At 44.1% G+C, this 16,608-nt stretch overlaps 1 protein-coding gene across 1 annotated transcript in view; it reads right to left on the reverse strand.

Moving 5' to 3' along the window:
• Positions 1-16,608, reverse strand: part of LOC115099882 (KICSTOR complex protein SZT2-like) — a 62,610-nt gene that overhangs the window by 5,234 nt on the left and 40,768 nt on the right. The window contains exon 11 of the mRNA XM_029617813.1: positions 7,869-7,937. Within this exon, the coding sequence (XP_029473673.1) occupies positions 7,869-7,937 (69 nt within the window). The remainder of the gene's footprint in view (positions 1-7,868; positions 7,938-16,608) is intronic.

A 16,608-nucleotide genomic window follows, 5' to 3' on the forward strand; every position in this document is an offset into this window, starting at 1 on the left:
CTGACTCTAGAAGAGTTGTATGATCTTTGTGTATCCACAGTGGGTTGGGCGGTGAATCCCGGTGTACCGTAAGAAAGTTTAGATGGTAACCCTGGGTTATAATAGAAATAACCCATTGGTCTGTGGTGATGTTGACCCAATTGGTTATAAAGCAATGAACTCGACCTCCCACTGGCAAATTTAGATTTGGATTTGAGGAGGGGCTGCTGTTCTCTGGAATTGCTTCAAAACCCTGATGCTTGGCCTGTTTGTGGAGGAGGCTGAGGTCTGGATGGTTTAGGCTGCCAAGGTTGTCCTGTCTGAGGTGGCCTAGTTTATTCGGCCACGAGGTACAGGTGGGTAATACCTGCGTGGGCGATAAAATGGCTTTTAGGGTCTTTTCTAGATGACCGTCTGGTAGAAGAAGGGACCTCTGTAGTGATCATAGATAGTTGACGCAGGGTTTCATTGTGGTCTTTCAATTGAGCCACTGCGTCTTGTACTTTATCACTAAATAAATTTTCACCGGTGCAAGGTAAGTCAGCCAGTCTGTCCAGGTCTGAGGCTTTTAACCATGCCCATCTCCTGGCAGTGATTCCCATTGCCAACATATGAGAGGCTGTTTCGAAGGAATCGTAAGCCACACAGACTTCCTCCTTTCCTCTGGAGGAGAGGGTTCTGACAAAATATCTTCTGTAGAAGAGTCAGTGTACACGTCCTTCCAGGTGTCTGAGAAGGTCTCTGGTTGAGGTCCTGGACGAGGAAGGAAGATTGGTGTTGTAGGACGTAAAGGCACCGATGGATCCTTCGATGGCATCGATGGTAATTGTTGTGGCACCAATGGCATCGAGGGAAATTGTGGGCGTCTCAGTCCCGAGAGCTCTGATGGTCCAGGCATCGGTTGATGCATTGGTGACCATGGACTGGAGTCGGTGCCTTCTTCATCTGATGACCCGGGAATAGGAATTGGGTCCTTCGGAGGCTGCACATGTTGCTTTGGCATCGGTGGACCAGGTTGTGTCGGTAGGGCACCGATTAGTGTATCCAGCCTGGTAAGCAACGGTGTGAACATCGATGGCTCTGGTGGTGGTGCCGGTATGGGGGCCAGCACCTGTGGCTGTAGTTCACGGAGGGCATCGAGGACTGCCTGGTGGATAAAACCGTCCAGTTCTTCCCTGAGAGCTGATGAGAACAGAGCATCTATAGGGGGTGGCAGGCTAGGTGGAACTGGTTCCTCCATAGGTCCCTGTGGGGGGCACAGTACCCGGCACCAATATCAGTGGAGATCGCCTTGGATGTTCTGGTGTAGAGGGTGTACTCGGCTCCGCTATCTGTGTCCTCTTCGCAAGTGGTTCGATGGTCATCGAAGCCACTGCGGTGTCTGTGCCGGCACTGGGCATGGATTCTCGTCGGTGACAGTGTTGGGGTTTTCCTTGGTGCTCGGCCTGGTCTTTTCCCAGCGCTGAGGTAGATGTTGTCGATGACTTCGATGGAGTTGGGGACGGACGGTCACCGCTACCCTGAGTTTGTTCCCGGCGGGTTTTTATAATCACTTTTTTCGATGCCCCTGCTGGCAATGATTGTTTGGATGTCGATGGAACCAATTGTATTTTGAACAGGGTTCCATTTTATCTAGGCGAGCCTGCCTACCTTTTGGGGTCATCTCGGCACATTTTGGGCAAGTAGAGACGTCGTGAATCGAACCGAGGCACAGCACACAAACATGTGGGTCGGTTATCTACATGGTTCAGGGGCACTCCGGACATTTTCTGAAGCCTGTTGCCATAATGGCAAAGGTTGAGTCCCAAAACAATCGACAGTTTGCGGACACCGAAAAACAGTGGTGACAGTATCAATGGTACCGACCGGAAATAGTGAGCATTACTCACTGTATCGAAGAAAAATATTTACCGATGGGAGACCCCTTCGAAGGAAATATTTTCTGAAGGAATTTTAGATTTTTCCGTGAGGAAAATTATGTGAGAAGTCTCACAGAGCTCCTAACCACGAGGCAAACTGCAGCGCAGAAAAAGAGAGACTGAAGGGAGACCCCTGTGGCTTGAGGGATCATGGCATGCTGGGCATGCTCAGTGTGCAAGTGAAAAGTTTCTACAAACTTTGACAGAAAGTTTTCTGTGATAGGCTCCTTCCATTGAAGTCACCCATATGTGAGGACTACCATCCTGCTTGTCCTGGGAGAAGATATGTTTCAGATTTTTATTTTCGCATTGTTGGGGTGTGATGGGCTGTTTAGTTCTATTGTTAGTTTATTAATGTCTTTGACCTTTGTTGGTGCTTGCTCTGAGCACAGGTAATTTTAAGTTGTCCTTATTGGTGTTTGCTCTGATTTCAGGTAAGTTTAAGGTATGTTATGGGCATTTTTAAATAACCATGTTTTCAGTTCACGTTGGAATTTCTTTTTTTCTGGGGTCAGTCATAGTGCCTCGGGTAGCGAGTTCCATAGTATTGGGCCAGCAATGGAAAACACACAGTCTCTTATTTTTGTTAGATGTGTATTCAGTGATGTTGGCACAGCTAATAATCCTTTATTCTGAGATCTTAGCGATCTCTGTGGTGTGCATGGTTGCAGTCCTATGGCTGCGAAACCTGGGTTACTAGAATGGTTTGTTGTATGTATTAGTGTTAATACTTTGTAATGCAATCGGGATTGTACAGGTAACCACTAAACCAATATAAAGCTATCAGTGAATGCATGATGTGATCACATTTTCTTGATCCTGTTAGCCTTGCTGTAGCATTTTGTAGAAGTTGTAGCTTTTTTTTTTTTAATCAGACAGTTAGGTACTCCTAATAAAAGAGTTACAGTAGTCTATGCTAGAGAAGATGAGGGTTTGCAGGACCATGCGGAAGTCTTCATGAGTCAGCAATGGTTTCAGTTTATGTAGTAGGTGCAGTTTTGCATAGCTGTCCCTATACTTGCTCTTTTTGGACTGGGAAGAAGAGATCCCTAAGGCCCTGCTGCTACTGTCCTTGCTCCTATCTTTGGACACCAGCCCTGCAGACTCTCTCACCGGCAGGATAACACAGTGGCTAAACGCAGCGAATCACTTACATACGCCCCAACGTAACCTTAGATCTACAAATAAGAGGTCATTAACAATCCCGTCAATTCGCATGGCACATTTAAGCGACATCAGATCCAGGGCGATATCTATAGAAGGACCTAAATTATGGAACACATTACCTGTCGAATTGCGATTACAAGATAATTTAAAGAATTTTAAGAAAGATCTAAAAACACGGCTTTTTATGACAGCATACCAGGATATAGAGTAGGATTAAGATGGCATTGAGAAATTTCTAACAACTTTAGGAAACAAGCTCAGTACTGAAACTCCAACATTGATATTGAGGTACTTTATCTTTTTTTACTTTTTTATTTTAATTTTTATACTTTTTAAGTCTCATTTTAATTATTTTATTTTATCATTTTCTCTTATTCACCTCATTATTGTACTTAAACTGTCTTATTTGAAATAATTATTTGGTTTTAACATTTATAATTTTATTTTATCTTTTGTCTTGTATTTTGCTATTAATGTTCTATCACAACAGTTCACAAAGCATAAAACACTGAACAACGGTTTATAAAACCAATAAATAAATAAAATGCACTGTGCTGGACTTGGCTCTCCTGAAAGGTGTTCAGCAAGTATTGCTCTGCCAACTCAATGCTGCATTGCAAGAAGTGAGATCTGACTGCTTCCCAATTTGACTGGGTAAATGTATCATCGGGTCACACTAGAGAGATAACGTTCCTGGATGGAATAAATGATAGCTTTATGGAGCAATTTGTTCAGGAACCGACGGGAAAGGGAGCAATTTTAGATCTAATTCTCAGTGGAGCACAGGACTTGATGAGAGAGGTAACGGTGGTGGGGCCGCTTGGCAATAGTGATCATAATATGATCAAATTTGAATTAATGACTGGAAGGGGGACAGTAAGCAAATCCACGGCTCTCGTGCTAAACTTTCAAAAGGGAAACTTTGATAAAATGAGAAAAATTGTTAGAAAAAAACTGAAAGGAGCAGCTACAAAGGTAAAAAGTGTGCAAGAGGCGTGGTCATTGTTAAAAAAAAAACCATTCTAGAAGCACAGTCCAGATGTATTCCACACATTAAGAAAGGTGGAAAGAAGGCAAAACGATTACCGGCATGGTTAAAAGGGGAGGTGAAATAAGCTATTTTAGCCAAAAGATCTTCATTCAAAAATTGGAAGAAGGATCCAACAGAAGAAAATAGGATAAAGCATAAACGTTGGCAAGTTAAATGTAAGACATTGATAAGACAGGCTAAGAGAGAATTTGAAGAGAAGTTGGCCGTAGAGGCAAAAACTCACAATAAAAACTTTTAAAAATATATCCGAAGCAGAAGGCCTGTGAGGGAGTCAGTTGGACCGTTAGATGATCGAGGGGTTAAGGGGGCACTTAGAAGATAAGGCCATCACGGAAAGATTAAATGATTTCTTTGCTTCGGTGTTTACTGAGAGGATGTTGGGGAGGTACCCGTATGAAGAAGGTTTTCATGGGTAATGATTCAGATGGACTGAACCAAATCACGGTGAACCTAGAAGATGTGGTAGGCCTGATTGACAAACTGAAGAGTAGTAAATCACCTGGACCAGATGGTATACATCCCAGAGTTCTGAAGGAACTAAAAAATATGAAATTTCAGACCTATTAGTAAAAATTTGTAACCTATCATTAAAATCATCCATTGTACCTGAAGACTGGAGGATAGCAAATGTAACCCCAATATTTAAAAAGGGCTCCAGGGGCGATCCGGGAAACTACAGACCGGTTAGCCTGACTTTCAGTGCCAGGAAAAATAGTGGAAAGTGTTCTAAATATCTAAATCACAGAACATATAGAAAGAGATGGTTTAGTGGAACAAAGTCAGCATGGCTTTACCCAAGGCAAGTCTTGCCTCACAAATCTGCTTCACTTTTTTGAAGGAGTTAATAAACATGTGGATAAAGGTGAACCGGTAGATGTAGTGTACTTGGATTTTCAGAAGGAGTTTGACAAAGTTCCTCATGAGAGGCTTCTAGGAAAAGTAAAAAGCCTTGGGATAGGCGGCGATGTCCTTTTGTGGATTGCAAACTGGTTAAAAGACAGGAAACAGGAAGCAGGAGTAAATGGACAATTTTCTCAGTGGAAGCGAGTGGACAATGGAGTGCCTCAGGGATCTGTATTGGGACCCTTACTTTTCAATATATTTATAAATGATCTGGAAAGAATTACGACGAGTGAGGTAATCACATTTGCAGATGATACAAAATTGTTCAGAGTATTTAAAATCACAAGCAGATTGTGATAAATTGTAGGAAGACCTTGTAAGACTGGAAAATTGGGCATCCAAATGGCAGATGAAATTTAATGTGGATAAGTGCAAGGTGATGCATATAGGGAAAAATAACCCATGCTATAGTTACACAATGTTAGGTTCCATATTAGGTGCTACCACCCAAGAAAGAGATCTAGGCATCATAGTGGATAACACATTGAAATCGTCGGTTCAGTGAGCTGCGGCAGTCAAAAAAGCAAACAGAATGTTGGGAATTATTAGAAAGGGAATGGTGAATAAATCGGAAAATGTCATAATGCCTCTGTATCGCTCCATGGTGAGACCGCACCTTGAATACTGTGTACAATTCTGGTCGCCGCATCTCAAAAAAGATATAATTGCGATGGAGAAAGTACAGAGAAGGGAGACCAAAATGATAAGGGGAATGGAATAGTTCCCCTATGAGGAAAGACTAAAGAGGTTAGGACTTTTCAGCTTGGAGAAGAGACGGCTGAGGGGGGATATGATAGAGGTGTTTAAAATCATGAGAGGTCTAGAACGGGTAGATGTGAATCGGTTATTTACTCTTTCGGATAATAGAAAGACTAGGGGGCACTCCATGAAGTTAGCATGTGGCACATTTAAAACTAATCGGAGAAAGTTCTTTTTTACTCAACGCACAATTAAACTCTGGAATTTGTTGCCAGAGGATGTGGTTAGTGCAGTTAGTATAGCTGTGTTTAAAAAAGGATTGGATAAGTTCTTGGAGGAGAAGTCCATTACCTGCTATTATTAGCAATGGTAACATGGAATAGACTTAGTTTTTGGGTACTTCTCAGATTCTTATGGCCTGGATTGGCCACTGTTGGAAACAGGATGCTGGGCTTGATGGATCCTTGGTCTGACCCAGTATGGCATGTTCTTATTTTGTTTCCCATGGCTGCCATATCAAACCACACCAGGAGTAGACAATTTGTGGAGTTAGTGAGTGGCATTGCAACTGACAGATGCTTGAAAACAATTCTGCTGGGCATGGATACAATTCATCTAAGAGAAACCTCAAGACCCGTGCGGTCCACTAAAAAGAGAATCATTATGTGGATATTCAGAGGGATAGCCATGTTAGTCTGGTGTAGCAAAAGTGACAAGAGGTGGGTGCCACTCACCTTGTGTCATCAAGACCATATCTAGGAGCTGAGAGCTATTAGCTGCCCGCCAAACATAAAATATGCTAGAGTATGAAAACTGTGCTCAGTTAGAAATGTGTGGACTTGTAGACTTCCTTGTTTGGTGATGAGATATAAAACTATGGTCGAACAATGTGTCTGCTGCTACCACACCTAACTTCTCGGTCAACCATGAAAGCCAGATGTAGTCTAATAAAAAGATAGGCTTCGGGGCCTTGTACAATGAAACTCCAGTCTCCCCCATTATTAGATTATAAGGGACAGTCTCGCCTACGGTATATCATATGCAAGTCCCTTATGAGAGAGAAATACTGTCAAATATTTATGATTTGGTTATAATGAATTACACTTATTACATGTAATTTTGTGTTCACTGAGAAACAGTTCTTGCTTCACAGCCCTCACCTTTCCCCTCCCCTAGTATTCACAGAAGTTAATTAAGATGGTAGAAATTGAGGAGAAGGATATTAAAGTACAAGCTAACCTCCAGTGTTATGTACATAGTCAGCACGCACACACAGCCCATGGCCCCTCTTCACTAGTAGCAGCCTGGAACACCTCACAGCCTACAGTTCCTCCCCCCCCCCCCCCCCCCAAATTGAAGTCTGCAAGCTTCAAAGTCACAAGCAGAATAAAATAAAGATATGACTTTATTAAAAGCATAAGAACACCACTTACTTAAAGCCAACTAGCAGGTTAACAAATTTTGACTTTGACTGGCTTTATCAGTCAAGCATAGTACAAGAAATTTTGCAAAGGTTGAAACTGATTAATTTGGTAAAACTAATCTATTAAGAAGTAGATTATAGACAGGTCCTTTAAATAATGATCTAACAGCAGTGATTACTTGTTACCTGAAACAGGACATTAGTGATACATATGCTGATGTTTGGTTAGGTTTAAAGAAAGTGCAGAGCTAGTGGTCACACCATGTGAAAGAATGTACAAGACAGCGATTCAGAGTGCTCCACAGAACATATGCAAACGTCTTTCCTTATCAATTATTTTGGCAAAACTTCTGGAGTTAGATGAAAGGAAATGGTTCTGAGCATGCTCCAGCCAAGTACAGAGACTGAGTCTCCCGTATTGTATTATAATCGGTTTGCTTGTTATTTGTTCCCAAGCTTTCTCATAAGTATTTGGTTTTGTGCATATATTATACAGAAAATATAGCTTTTCATAGTTTTGCATAAGCAGAAATCTGTGTTATTATTTATTTAGCCATTTTATATACCGTCGTTCCAAATAAAGATCACAATGGTTTACAACATGGCGTACATAATATACATCAACAATTACATTATTTTTTGTGATCCAGAATATAAGGCAAATACTTCATTCCAAAACCCACTACACTCCCCCAGTACCGAAGCAATATGTGAAAGCATTTCTTACCGTTTTCCCCAAATGCGAATCTAGGAAAACAAGCACAAAGCAATCTGTGAACTTCTGATTTAGCACCACCTGCAAAGGAAATGGCATAATAATTAAGGGCCATGAAAGAGACAACCCTCACTCTTCAGGCATCTCATTGATTTACAGTGTAAACCCCTCCTGTCCTCACTCCAGGAAATGGCTCATGCAGTGCAGCCCTCACTCTTCAGGCATCTCATTGATTTACAGTGTAAACCCCTCCTGTCCTCACTCCAGGAAATGGCTCATGCAGTGCAGCCCTCACTCTTCAGGCATCTCATTGATTTACAGTGTAAACCCCTCCTGTCCTCACTCCAGGAAATGGCTCATGCAGTGCAGCCCTCACTCTTCAGGCATCTCATTGATTTACAGTGTAAACCCCTCCTGTCCTCACTCCAGGAAATGGCTCATGCAGTGCAGCCCTCACTCTTCAGGCATCTCATTGATTTACAGTGTAAACCCCTCCTGTCCTCACTCCAGGAAATGGCTCATGCAGTACAGCCCTCACTCTTCAGGCATCTCATTGATTTACAGTGTAAACACATCCTGTCCTCACTCCAGGAAATGGCTCATGCAGTACAGCCCTCACTCTTCAGGCATCTCATTGATTTACAGTGTAAACCCCTCCTGTCCTCACTCCAGGAAATGGCTCATGCAGTGCAGCCCTCACTCTTCAGGCATTTCATTGATTTACAGTGTAAACCCCTCCTGTCCTCACTCCAGGAAATGGCTCATGCAGTGCAGCCCTCACTCTTCAGGCATCTCATTGATTTACAGTGTAAACCCCTCCTGTCCTCACTCCAGGAAATGGCTCATGCAATACAGCCCTCACTCTTCAGGCATCTCATTGATTTACAGTGTAAACACATCCTGTCCTCACTCCAGGAAATGGCTCATGCAGTGCAGCCCTCACTCTTCAGGCATCTCATTGATTTACAGTGTAAACACATCCTGTCCTCACTCCAGGAAATGGCTCATGCAGCCCTCACTCTTCAGGCATCTCATTGATTTACAGTGTAAACCCCTCCTGTCCTCACTCCAGGAAATGGCTCATGCAGTACAGCCCTCACTCTTCAGGCATCTCATTGATTTACAGTGTAAACCCCTCCTGTCCTCACTCCAGGAAATGACTCATGCAGTACAGCCCTCACTCTTCAGGCATCTCATTGATTTACAGTGTAAACCCCTCCTGTCCTCACTCCAGGAAATGGCTCATGCAGTGCAGCCCTCACTCTTCAGGCATCTCATTGATTTACAGTGTAAACCCCTCCTGTCCTCACTCCAGGAAATGGCTCATGCAGTACAGCCCTCACTCTTCAGGCATCTCATTGATTTACAGTGTAAACACATCCTGTCCTCACTCCAGGAAATGGCTCATGCAGTGCAGCCCTCACTCTTCAGGCATCTCATTGATTTACAGTGTAAACCCCTCCTGTCCTAACTCCAGGAAATGGCTCATGCAGTGCAGCCCTCACTCTTCAGGCATCTCATTGATTTACAGTGTAAACCCCTCCTGTCCTCACTCCAGGAAATGGCTCATGCAGTGCAGCCCTCACTCTTCAGGCATCTCATTGATTTACAGTGTAAACCCCTCCTGTCCTCACTCCAGGAAATGGCTCATGCAATACAGCCCTCACTCTTCAGGCATCTCATTGATTTACAGTGTAAACACATCCTGTCCTCACTCCAGGAAATGGCTCATGCAGTGCAGCCCTCACTCTTCAGGCATCTCATTGATTTACAGTGTAAACACATCCTGTCCTCACTCCAGGAAATGGCTCATGCAGCCCTCACTCTTCAGGCATCTCATTGATTTACAGTGTAAACCCCTCCTGTCCTCACTCCAGGAAATGGCTCATGCAGTACAGCCCTCACTCTTCAGGCATCTCATTGATTTACAGTGTAAACCCCTCCTGTCCTCACTCCAGGAAATGACTCATGCAGTACAGCCCTCACTCTTCAGGCATCTCATTGATTTACAGTGTAAACCCCTCCTGTCCTCACTCCAGGAAATGGCTCATGCAGTGCAGCCCTCACTCTTCAGGCATCTCATTGATTTACAGTGTAAACCCCTCCTGTCCTCACTCCAGGAAATGGCTCATGTAGTACAGCCCTCACTCTTCAGGCATCTCATTGATTTACAGTGTAACCCCTCCTGTCCTCACTCCAGGAAATGGCTCATGCAGTGCAGCCCTCACTCTTCAGGCATCTCATTGATTTACAGTGTAAACCCCTCCTGTCCTCACTCCAGGAAATGGCTCATGCAGTGCAGCCCTCACTCTTCAGGCATCTCATTGATTTACAGTGTAAACCCCTCCTGTCCTCACTCCAGGAGATGGCTCATGCAGTGCAGCCCTCACTCTTCAGGCATCTCATTGATTTACAGTGTAAACCCCTCCTGTCCTCACTCCAGGAAATGGCTCATGCAGTGCAGCCCTCACTCTTCAGGCATCTCATTGATTTACAGTGTAAACCCCTCCTGTCCTCACTCCAGGAAATGGCTCATGCAGTGCAGCCCTCACTCTTCAGGCATCTCATTGATTTACAGTGTAAACACATCCTGTCCTCACTCCAGGAAATGACTCATTCAGTACAGCCCTCACTCTTCAGGCATCTCATTGATTTACAGTGTAAACCCCTCCTGTCCTAACTCCAGGAAATGGCTCATGTAGTACAGCCCTCACTCTTCAGGCATCTCATTGATTTACAGTGTAAACACATCCTGTCCTCACTCCAGGAAATGACTCATTCAGTACAGCCCTCACTCTTCAGGCATCTCATTGATTTACAGTGTAAACCCCTCCTGTCCTAACTCCAGGAAATGGCTCATGCAGTGCAGCCCTCACTCTTCAGGCATCTCATTGATTTACAGTGTAAACACATCCTGTCCTCACTCCAGGAAATGGCTCATGCAGTGCAGCCCTCACTCTTCAGGCATCTCATTGATTTACAGTGTAAACCCTCCTGTCCTAACTCCAGGAAATGGCTCATGTAGTACAGCCCTCACTCTTCAGGCATCTCATTGATTTACAGTGTAAACCCCTCCTGTCCTCACTCCAGGAAATGGCTCATGTAGTACAGCCCTCACTCTTCAGGCATCTCATTGATTTACAGTGTAAACACATCCTGTCCTCACTCCAGGAAATGGCTCATGTAGTACAGCCCTCACTCTTCAGGCATCTCATTGATTTACAGTGTAAACACATCCTGTCCTCACTCCAGGAATGGCTCATGTAGTACAGCCCTCACTCTTCAGGCATTCTCATTGATTTACAGTGTAAACCCCTCCTGTCCTCACTCCAGGAATGGCTCATGCAGTGCAGCCCTCACTCTCAGGCATTTCATTGATTTATAGTGTAAACCCTCCCTGTCCTAACTCCAGGAAATGGCTCATGCAGTGCAGCCCTCACTCTTCAGCATTTCATTGATTTACAGTGTAAAACCCTCCTGTCCTAACTCCAGGAAAATGGCTCATGCAGTGCAGCCCTCACTCTTCAGGGTTCTCATTGATTTACAGTGTAAACACATCCTGTCCTCACTCCAGGAAATGGCTCATGCAGTACAGCCCTCACTCTTCAGGCATCTCATTGATTTACAGTGTAAACCCCTCCTGTCCTCACTCCAGGAAATGCTCATGCAGTGCAGCCCTCACTCTTCAGGCATCTTCATTGATTTACAGTGTAAACCCCTCCTGTCCTAACTCCAGGAAATGGCTCATGCAGTGCAGCCCTCACTTCTTCAGGCATTTCATTGATTTACAGTGTAAACCCTCCTGTCCTCACTCCAGGAAATGGCTCATGCAGTGCAGCCCTCACTCTTCAGGCATCTCATTGATTTACAGTGTAAACCCCTCCTGTCCTCACTCCAGGAAATGGCTCATGCAGTGCAGCCCTCACTCTTCATACGTTACACTGGTTAGAGGGCACACATGTTTTATCCTCCTTTCACAATACAGCCCTCATTTTTCAGGTGTCCTGAGAACCAAAGTGGCATCTGCTGGTGGATAAGCAGGACTTGTGAGTATTGATTTGCTGGGAAAAATGTTTACTTTGTGTCTTGGAAAATAAACGATAAAAGTTATTTTGTGTGTGGTAAAATTTTGCAAAAGGCAATTCTTTTATTATGGGAAGCTGTGAGGGCTGTTTTCCTGGAGAAGTAATCAGCGATGTTTGAAGTTGTGTTAAAGACTAAGAGCTGACAAATATGAAAGATTCCCGATTACCTGTATCAACTATTAATAAGCAGGTTGAAAATAAAAAATAAATAGAAAACATACTCTAAATTGTTTGTATGTGAATAGAAGTAGTGTAAAAAATAAGATGAGAATGTTTGGCACTGAATACAGATGTGGACATAATATGCATCTTAGAACCCTAATAGGAGGATAAATAGTGGAACACTGTGATATCAGGGGTCAAGTCCTATCAACATGATAGGCCAGGTCAAATTGCTGGAGAAGGTGGCACTATATGTAGAGTCAAGCAAGATAAAATTCCTGCAGGAAATACAATGGAATTTGTATCCATAAAGATTTCACAACGCCTGTGTGACGAGTGAGCGTTTAACAGTGGATATACACTAAAACCTGCCTGATCGGGATGCTAGGAGAAATTAGAAGAGCAAATAAAACTGGAAAAACAATAATAATGGGAGATTTCTACACACTCCCCCGATTAAAACCTCGCTAGCTAAACGAGAACTCTCCACAGCCGGGCCCACCCTTTGGAACTCACTTCCGCCAGATCTTCGACTCGAAACTTGCCATCTAACCTTCAAGAAAAACCTTAAAACATGGCTCTTCCGGCAAGCCTTTCCAGAATCGCAGGAACACTTCGACACAGGACAAAGAAAAAAATAGTGCAATTTAAAGTCCACCACCAACCTAATACCCTCAGGACCATCAGGACCTTATTGATTGTTCAAAGTAACCCTACACGTTCTCTGTTCAATACTATGTTTATGGTTTAATGTAACGACCTTACTTATTGTTTAAGGTTACTCTGTTCAATACTATGTTTATTGTTTAATGTAACGTCCCCCGGCGATAGTTGTGTTATATGGAAACCGACTTGATTTGATATATATATATATCAAGAAAGTCGGTATATAAAAACCCTAAATAAATAAATAAATACATTTCAATTACTCCAGTATTAATTGGGTCATTGCAGTTTTTGATGCCATAAATGATTGCTTCATGGAGCAGCTGCTCCTGGAACCAACGAGATGTGGAGCAATTTTAGATCTAGTTCTCAGTGGTCCAAGGGATAGAGATGGTGGGGGTGCAATCACTAGAGGAAGGACGTTAAGTAAACTACTGCAGAAGCATTTATCTTTAGAATGGGAGACTACGATAAAAAGAGGAAATTAGGAAAAAAGTGGTTACAAAGTTTACAAGTTTGCCTGAGATTGATTTATTTATTTACTTACAGCAATTTCTTACCTGCCCAACTGCCAGACATTTGTTCTGGGTGGCTTACAACTTCACATACACAAATCAGAAACATAATGATTAAAAAAACCCTACACTCCCCCAAAGTCCTCCCAGCCTTCACCTGCTTCCGAAAGGTCTCATAATCCTGTAACTGACGGGTTTCCAAAGGAAGCCCACTGCACAAAGAAGGGGCAGCCCAGAAGAAAGCTCTGCTCCTGGGTGCAGTGTGCTGCAGCAGTCAAAAAAGCAAACAATGTTAGGAATTATTAGGAAGGGAATGGTTTATAAAACGGAAAATGTCATAATGCCTCTGTATCGCTCCATGGTGAGACCGCACCTTGAATACTGTGTACAATTCTGATCGCCACATCTCAAAAAAGATATAATTGTGATGGAGAAGGTACAGAGAAGGGCTACCAAAATGATAAGGGGAATGGAACAGCTCCCCTATGAGGAAAGGCTGAAGAGGTTAGGACTGTTCAGCTTGGAGAAGAGACGGCTGAGGGGGGATATGATAGAGGTCTTTAAGATCATGAGAGGTCTTGAACGAGTAGATGTGACTCGGTTATTTACTCTCTCAGATAATAGAAGGACCAGGGGGCACCTCATGAAGTTAGCAAGTAGCTCATTTAAAACAAATCGAAGAAAATTCTTTTTCACTCAGTGCATAGTTAAGCTCTGGAATTCATTGCCAGAAGATGTGGTTACAGAAGTTAGTGTAACTGGGTTTAAAAAAAGGTTTGGATAAGTTCCTAGAGGATAAATCCATAAACTGCTATGACAGTAATTAATAAGCAATAGTACCTTGTGATCTAATGTTTGGGTACTTGCCAGGTTCTTATGGCCTGGATTGGCCACTGTTGGAAACAGGATGCTGGGCTTGATGGACCCTTGGTCTGACTCAGTATGGCATCTCTTATATTCTTATGGCACCATCTACTGAGTGGAGAGAGATGATAGTGTCTCAATGCAGCCACACTGTGTGCAGGCTGTGTCTCCAAAGGGGAGGGAAGCTTCATGGAGATGCAGGCAGCAAGCAGGAGCTGACAAGGAGGCCTCTGGTGGTGCTAAAGGAGTGACGGCCATTTTGCCCCCATATGGCAGGAAGCAGGCAGCTTCAAGAGAGCCTAGAGACTCCCCTGCCCCGCTATCGACAATGGTTTGAGGTTCCACTGAGGACCGGGAAAGTGTGGGGGAGCCTGCTTATCAGTGTGTGAACAAGGGTTCCAGTGATTCAGAGGCTTTTTCCACTGATTTTGTTCTGTTCCTCCACAGGTGTATTTGGCCAAGAGGGGAGCAGGGGGAAAAATGGCTGCTGATCCAGAAGTCTCAGTGCCTGCCTAAGATCTGGAAAGTGGCTCCTCCTGGAAAGTCTGGGGGGCTTCTCCATCTCATGGGTCTTGGAGGTCATTCGGGACATATTGAGGAGCCCTCTACAGAATCAGAAAGTTCGGGGAACAGCATGGTGATTTGGGAGATGATCATAGAGATGGTCCTGTGAATGGCGTTCCAGATGCAGACAAGGGTTTGTCAAGTCCTGGAAGAGGTCCTGGGGAACGGAAGGGGAATACCCTAGGGTTGTTCGATTGCTCTGAAAGGGGGAGTTGCATCTTTTCGTTCCCCATGTTCTGATAGCTGGGGATCAAGGTCTTGCAGGAAGAATTTGACAATGAAGGGGTAGACCCTGTCCTAGATGGGCTACGTGGTCCACCACAGACCTTTCCTTTACCTAAGAAGGTGAAGAAGTTGGTGACCCGGGAGTGGAATACTCCTGAGGCAAGTCTTAAGGTAGAAAGGGCAATGGTGAAATTATATCTCTTGCCTGAAATGACCTTAGAGTTCTTGAAGCTTCCGAAGGTGGATGTTTTAGTCTCAGCAGTGACTAAGACGATGACCATCTCCATGAGTGTATTTCAATATGGAGTATGGGTAGAGCAGCATCTGGTGGGGTTAGTGGTGTCTCGTGAACCAGAGTGGACAATGTGCAAGCGGACTATCTCAGCAGGCAACAGTTAGATCCAGAGGAATGCGTGTTGGCCGCAGAGGCAATGGATTTCATTCGAGCCCAGTGAGGCAGCCCCCAGCTGGATCTGATGGCTTTGCAATGCAATGCCAAGGCAAGTGTGTTCTTCAGCTGCAGGAGAGAGGTCGGATCTGAAGGGATCTACACTTTGGTCCATCCTTGGCCAACTGAGATCCTGCTATATATGTGTTTCCTCCATGGCTTCTAGTAGACCAAGTGTTGTGAGTAACATCCAGGAAGGGTGGTTCCAGTAGTGCTGGAGTGACCACACCATCCATGGTTTGCAGTTCTTGCTCATCTCACAGTAGATGGACTACTTAGATTAGGCAATCTGCAGGGGCTACTTCGGCAAAGGCCCATCTTCTCGGATCAGGCAGATCGCTTTTGTTTTGCGGCTTGGCTTTTGAGATGAGGCGGTTGCATTTGAAAGGGTAATCACAGCAGTTACTGCTACTTTGCTAAAAGCTAGGACACCATCCACTTCTCTTGCTTTTGTCCGGGTATAGAGTCTGTGGAGTCATGGTGTCTGGAGGAAGTTCTGGATCCTCTGCTTGTGGACGTTTCTCAGATCTTAGCCTTTTTGCAAAGAGGACTCGCAAAGGGGCTGGCTTACAACTCACTTCAAGTACAGGTAGCAGCCTTAGGATTTATTCGAGGTAAGCTTCAGGGGATGCTGTTGGCTTCACATCCAGACCGTTTATTTTCTGAAGAGGTCAAAGCATTTGCATCCTCCGTAGGATGTTATTGTCGTGGAACCTTAATTTGGTTCTTTGGGTATTGTATGGACCTCTGTTTGAGCATCTTTGAAGGATCTCACCCTGAAGATGGTCTTCTTGGTGGTAATTTGTTCAGCCAGTTGGATTTCTGAGCTTCAGGCATTGCTGTGTAGAGATCCTTTCCTGCAGATTATGGACAATGGGGTTTCACTGCTTATGGTACTTTGTTTTATTTTTGGTTTTTTTTACCGAAGTTAGTCTCCTCATTTCATCTGAACCAGACGGTGGAGCTTCCATTTGACTGTGGAAACACCACATGATAGGGAATTTCACTTATTGGGTGTTCAGACTCTGTTGCGTTATCTTAAGGTCACTAACAGCTTTTAGCATTCAAATCATCTTTTTGTCTTGTTCAGGGGATCAAGGAACGGAAGTAAGGTCTGTAAGGCCACAGTTGTACAATGGCTGAAAGAGACTCTCTTTTCAGTGTATCTCTGTAAAGGCTGAACTGTGCCAGAGGGGTTGCATGTGCACTCTACACAGTGCAGG

The sequence above is a fragment of the Rhinatrema bivittatum genome, chromosome 10 (genome assembly GCF_901001135.1).
Source record: "Rhinatrema bivittatum chromosome 10, aRhiBiv1.1, whole genome shotgun sequence".
In the NCBI taxonomy this organism is placed as follows: Eukaryota; Metazoa; Chordata; class Amphibia; order Gymnophiona; family Rhinatrematidae; genus Rhinatrema; species Rhinatrema bivittatum.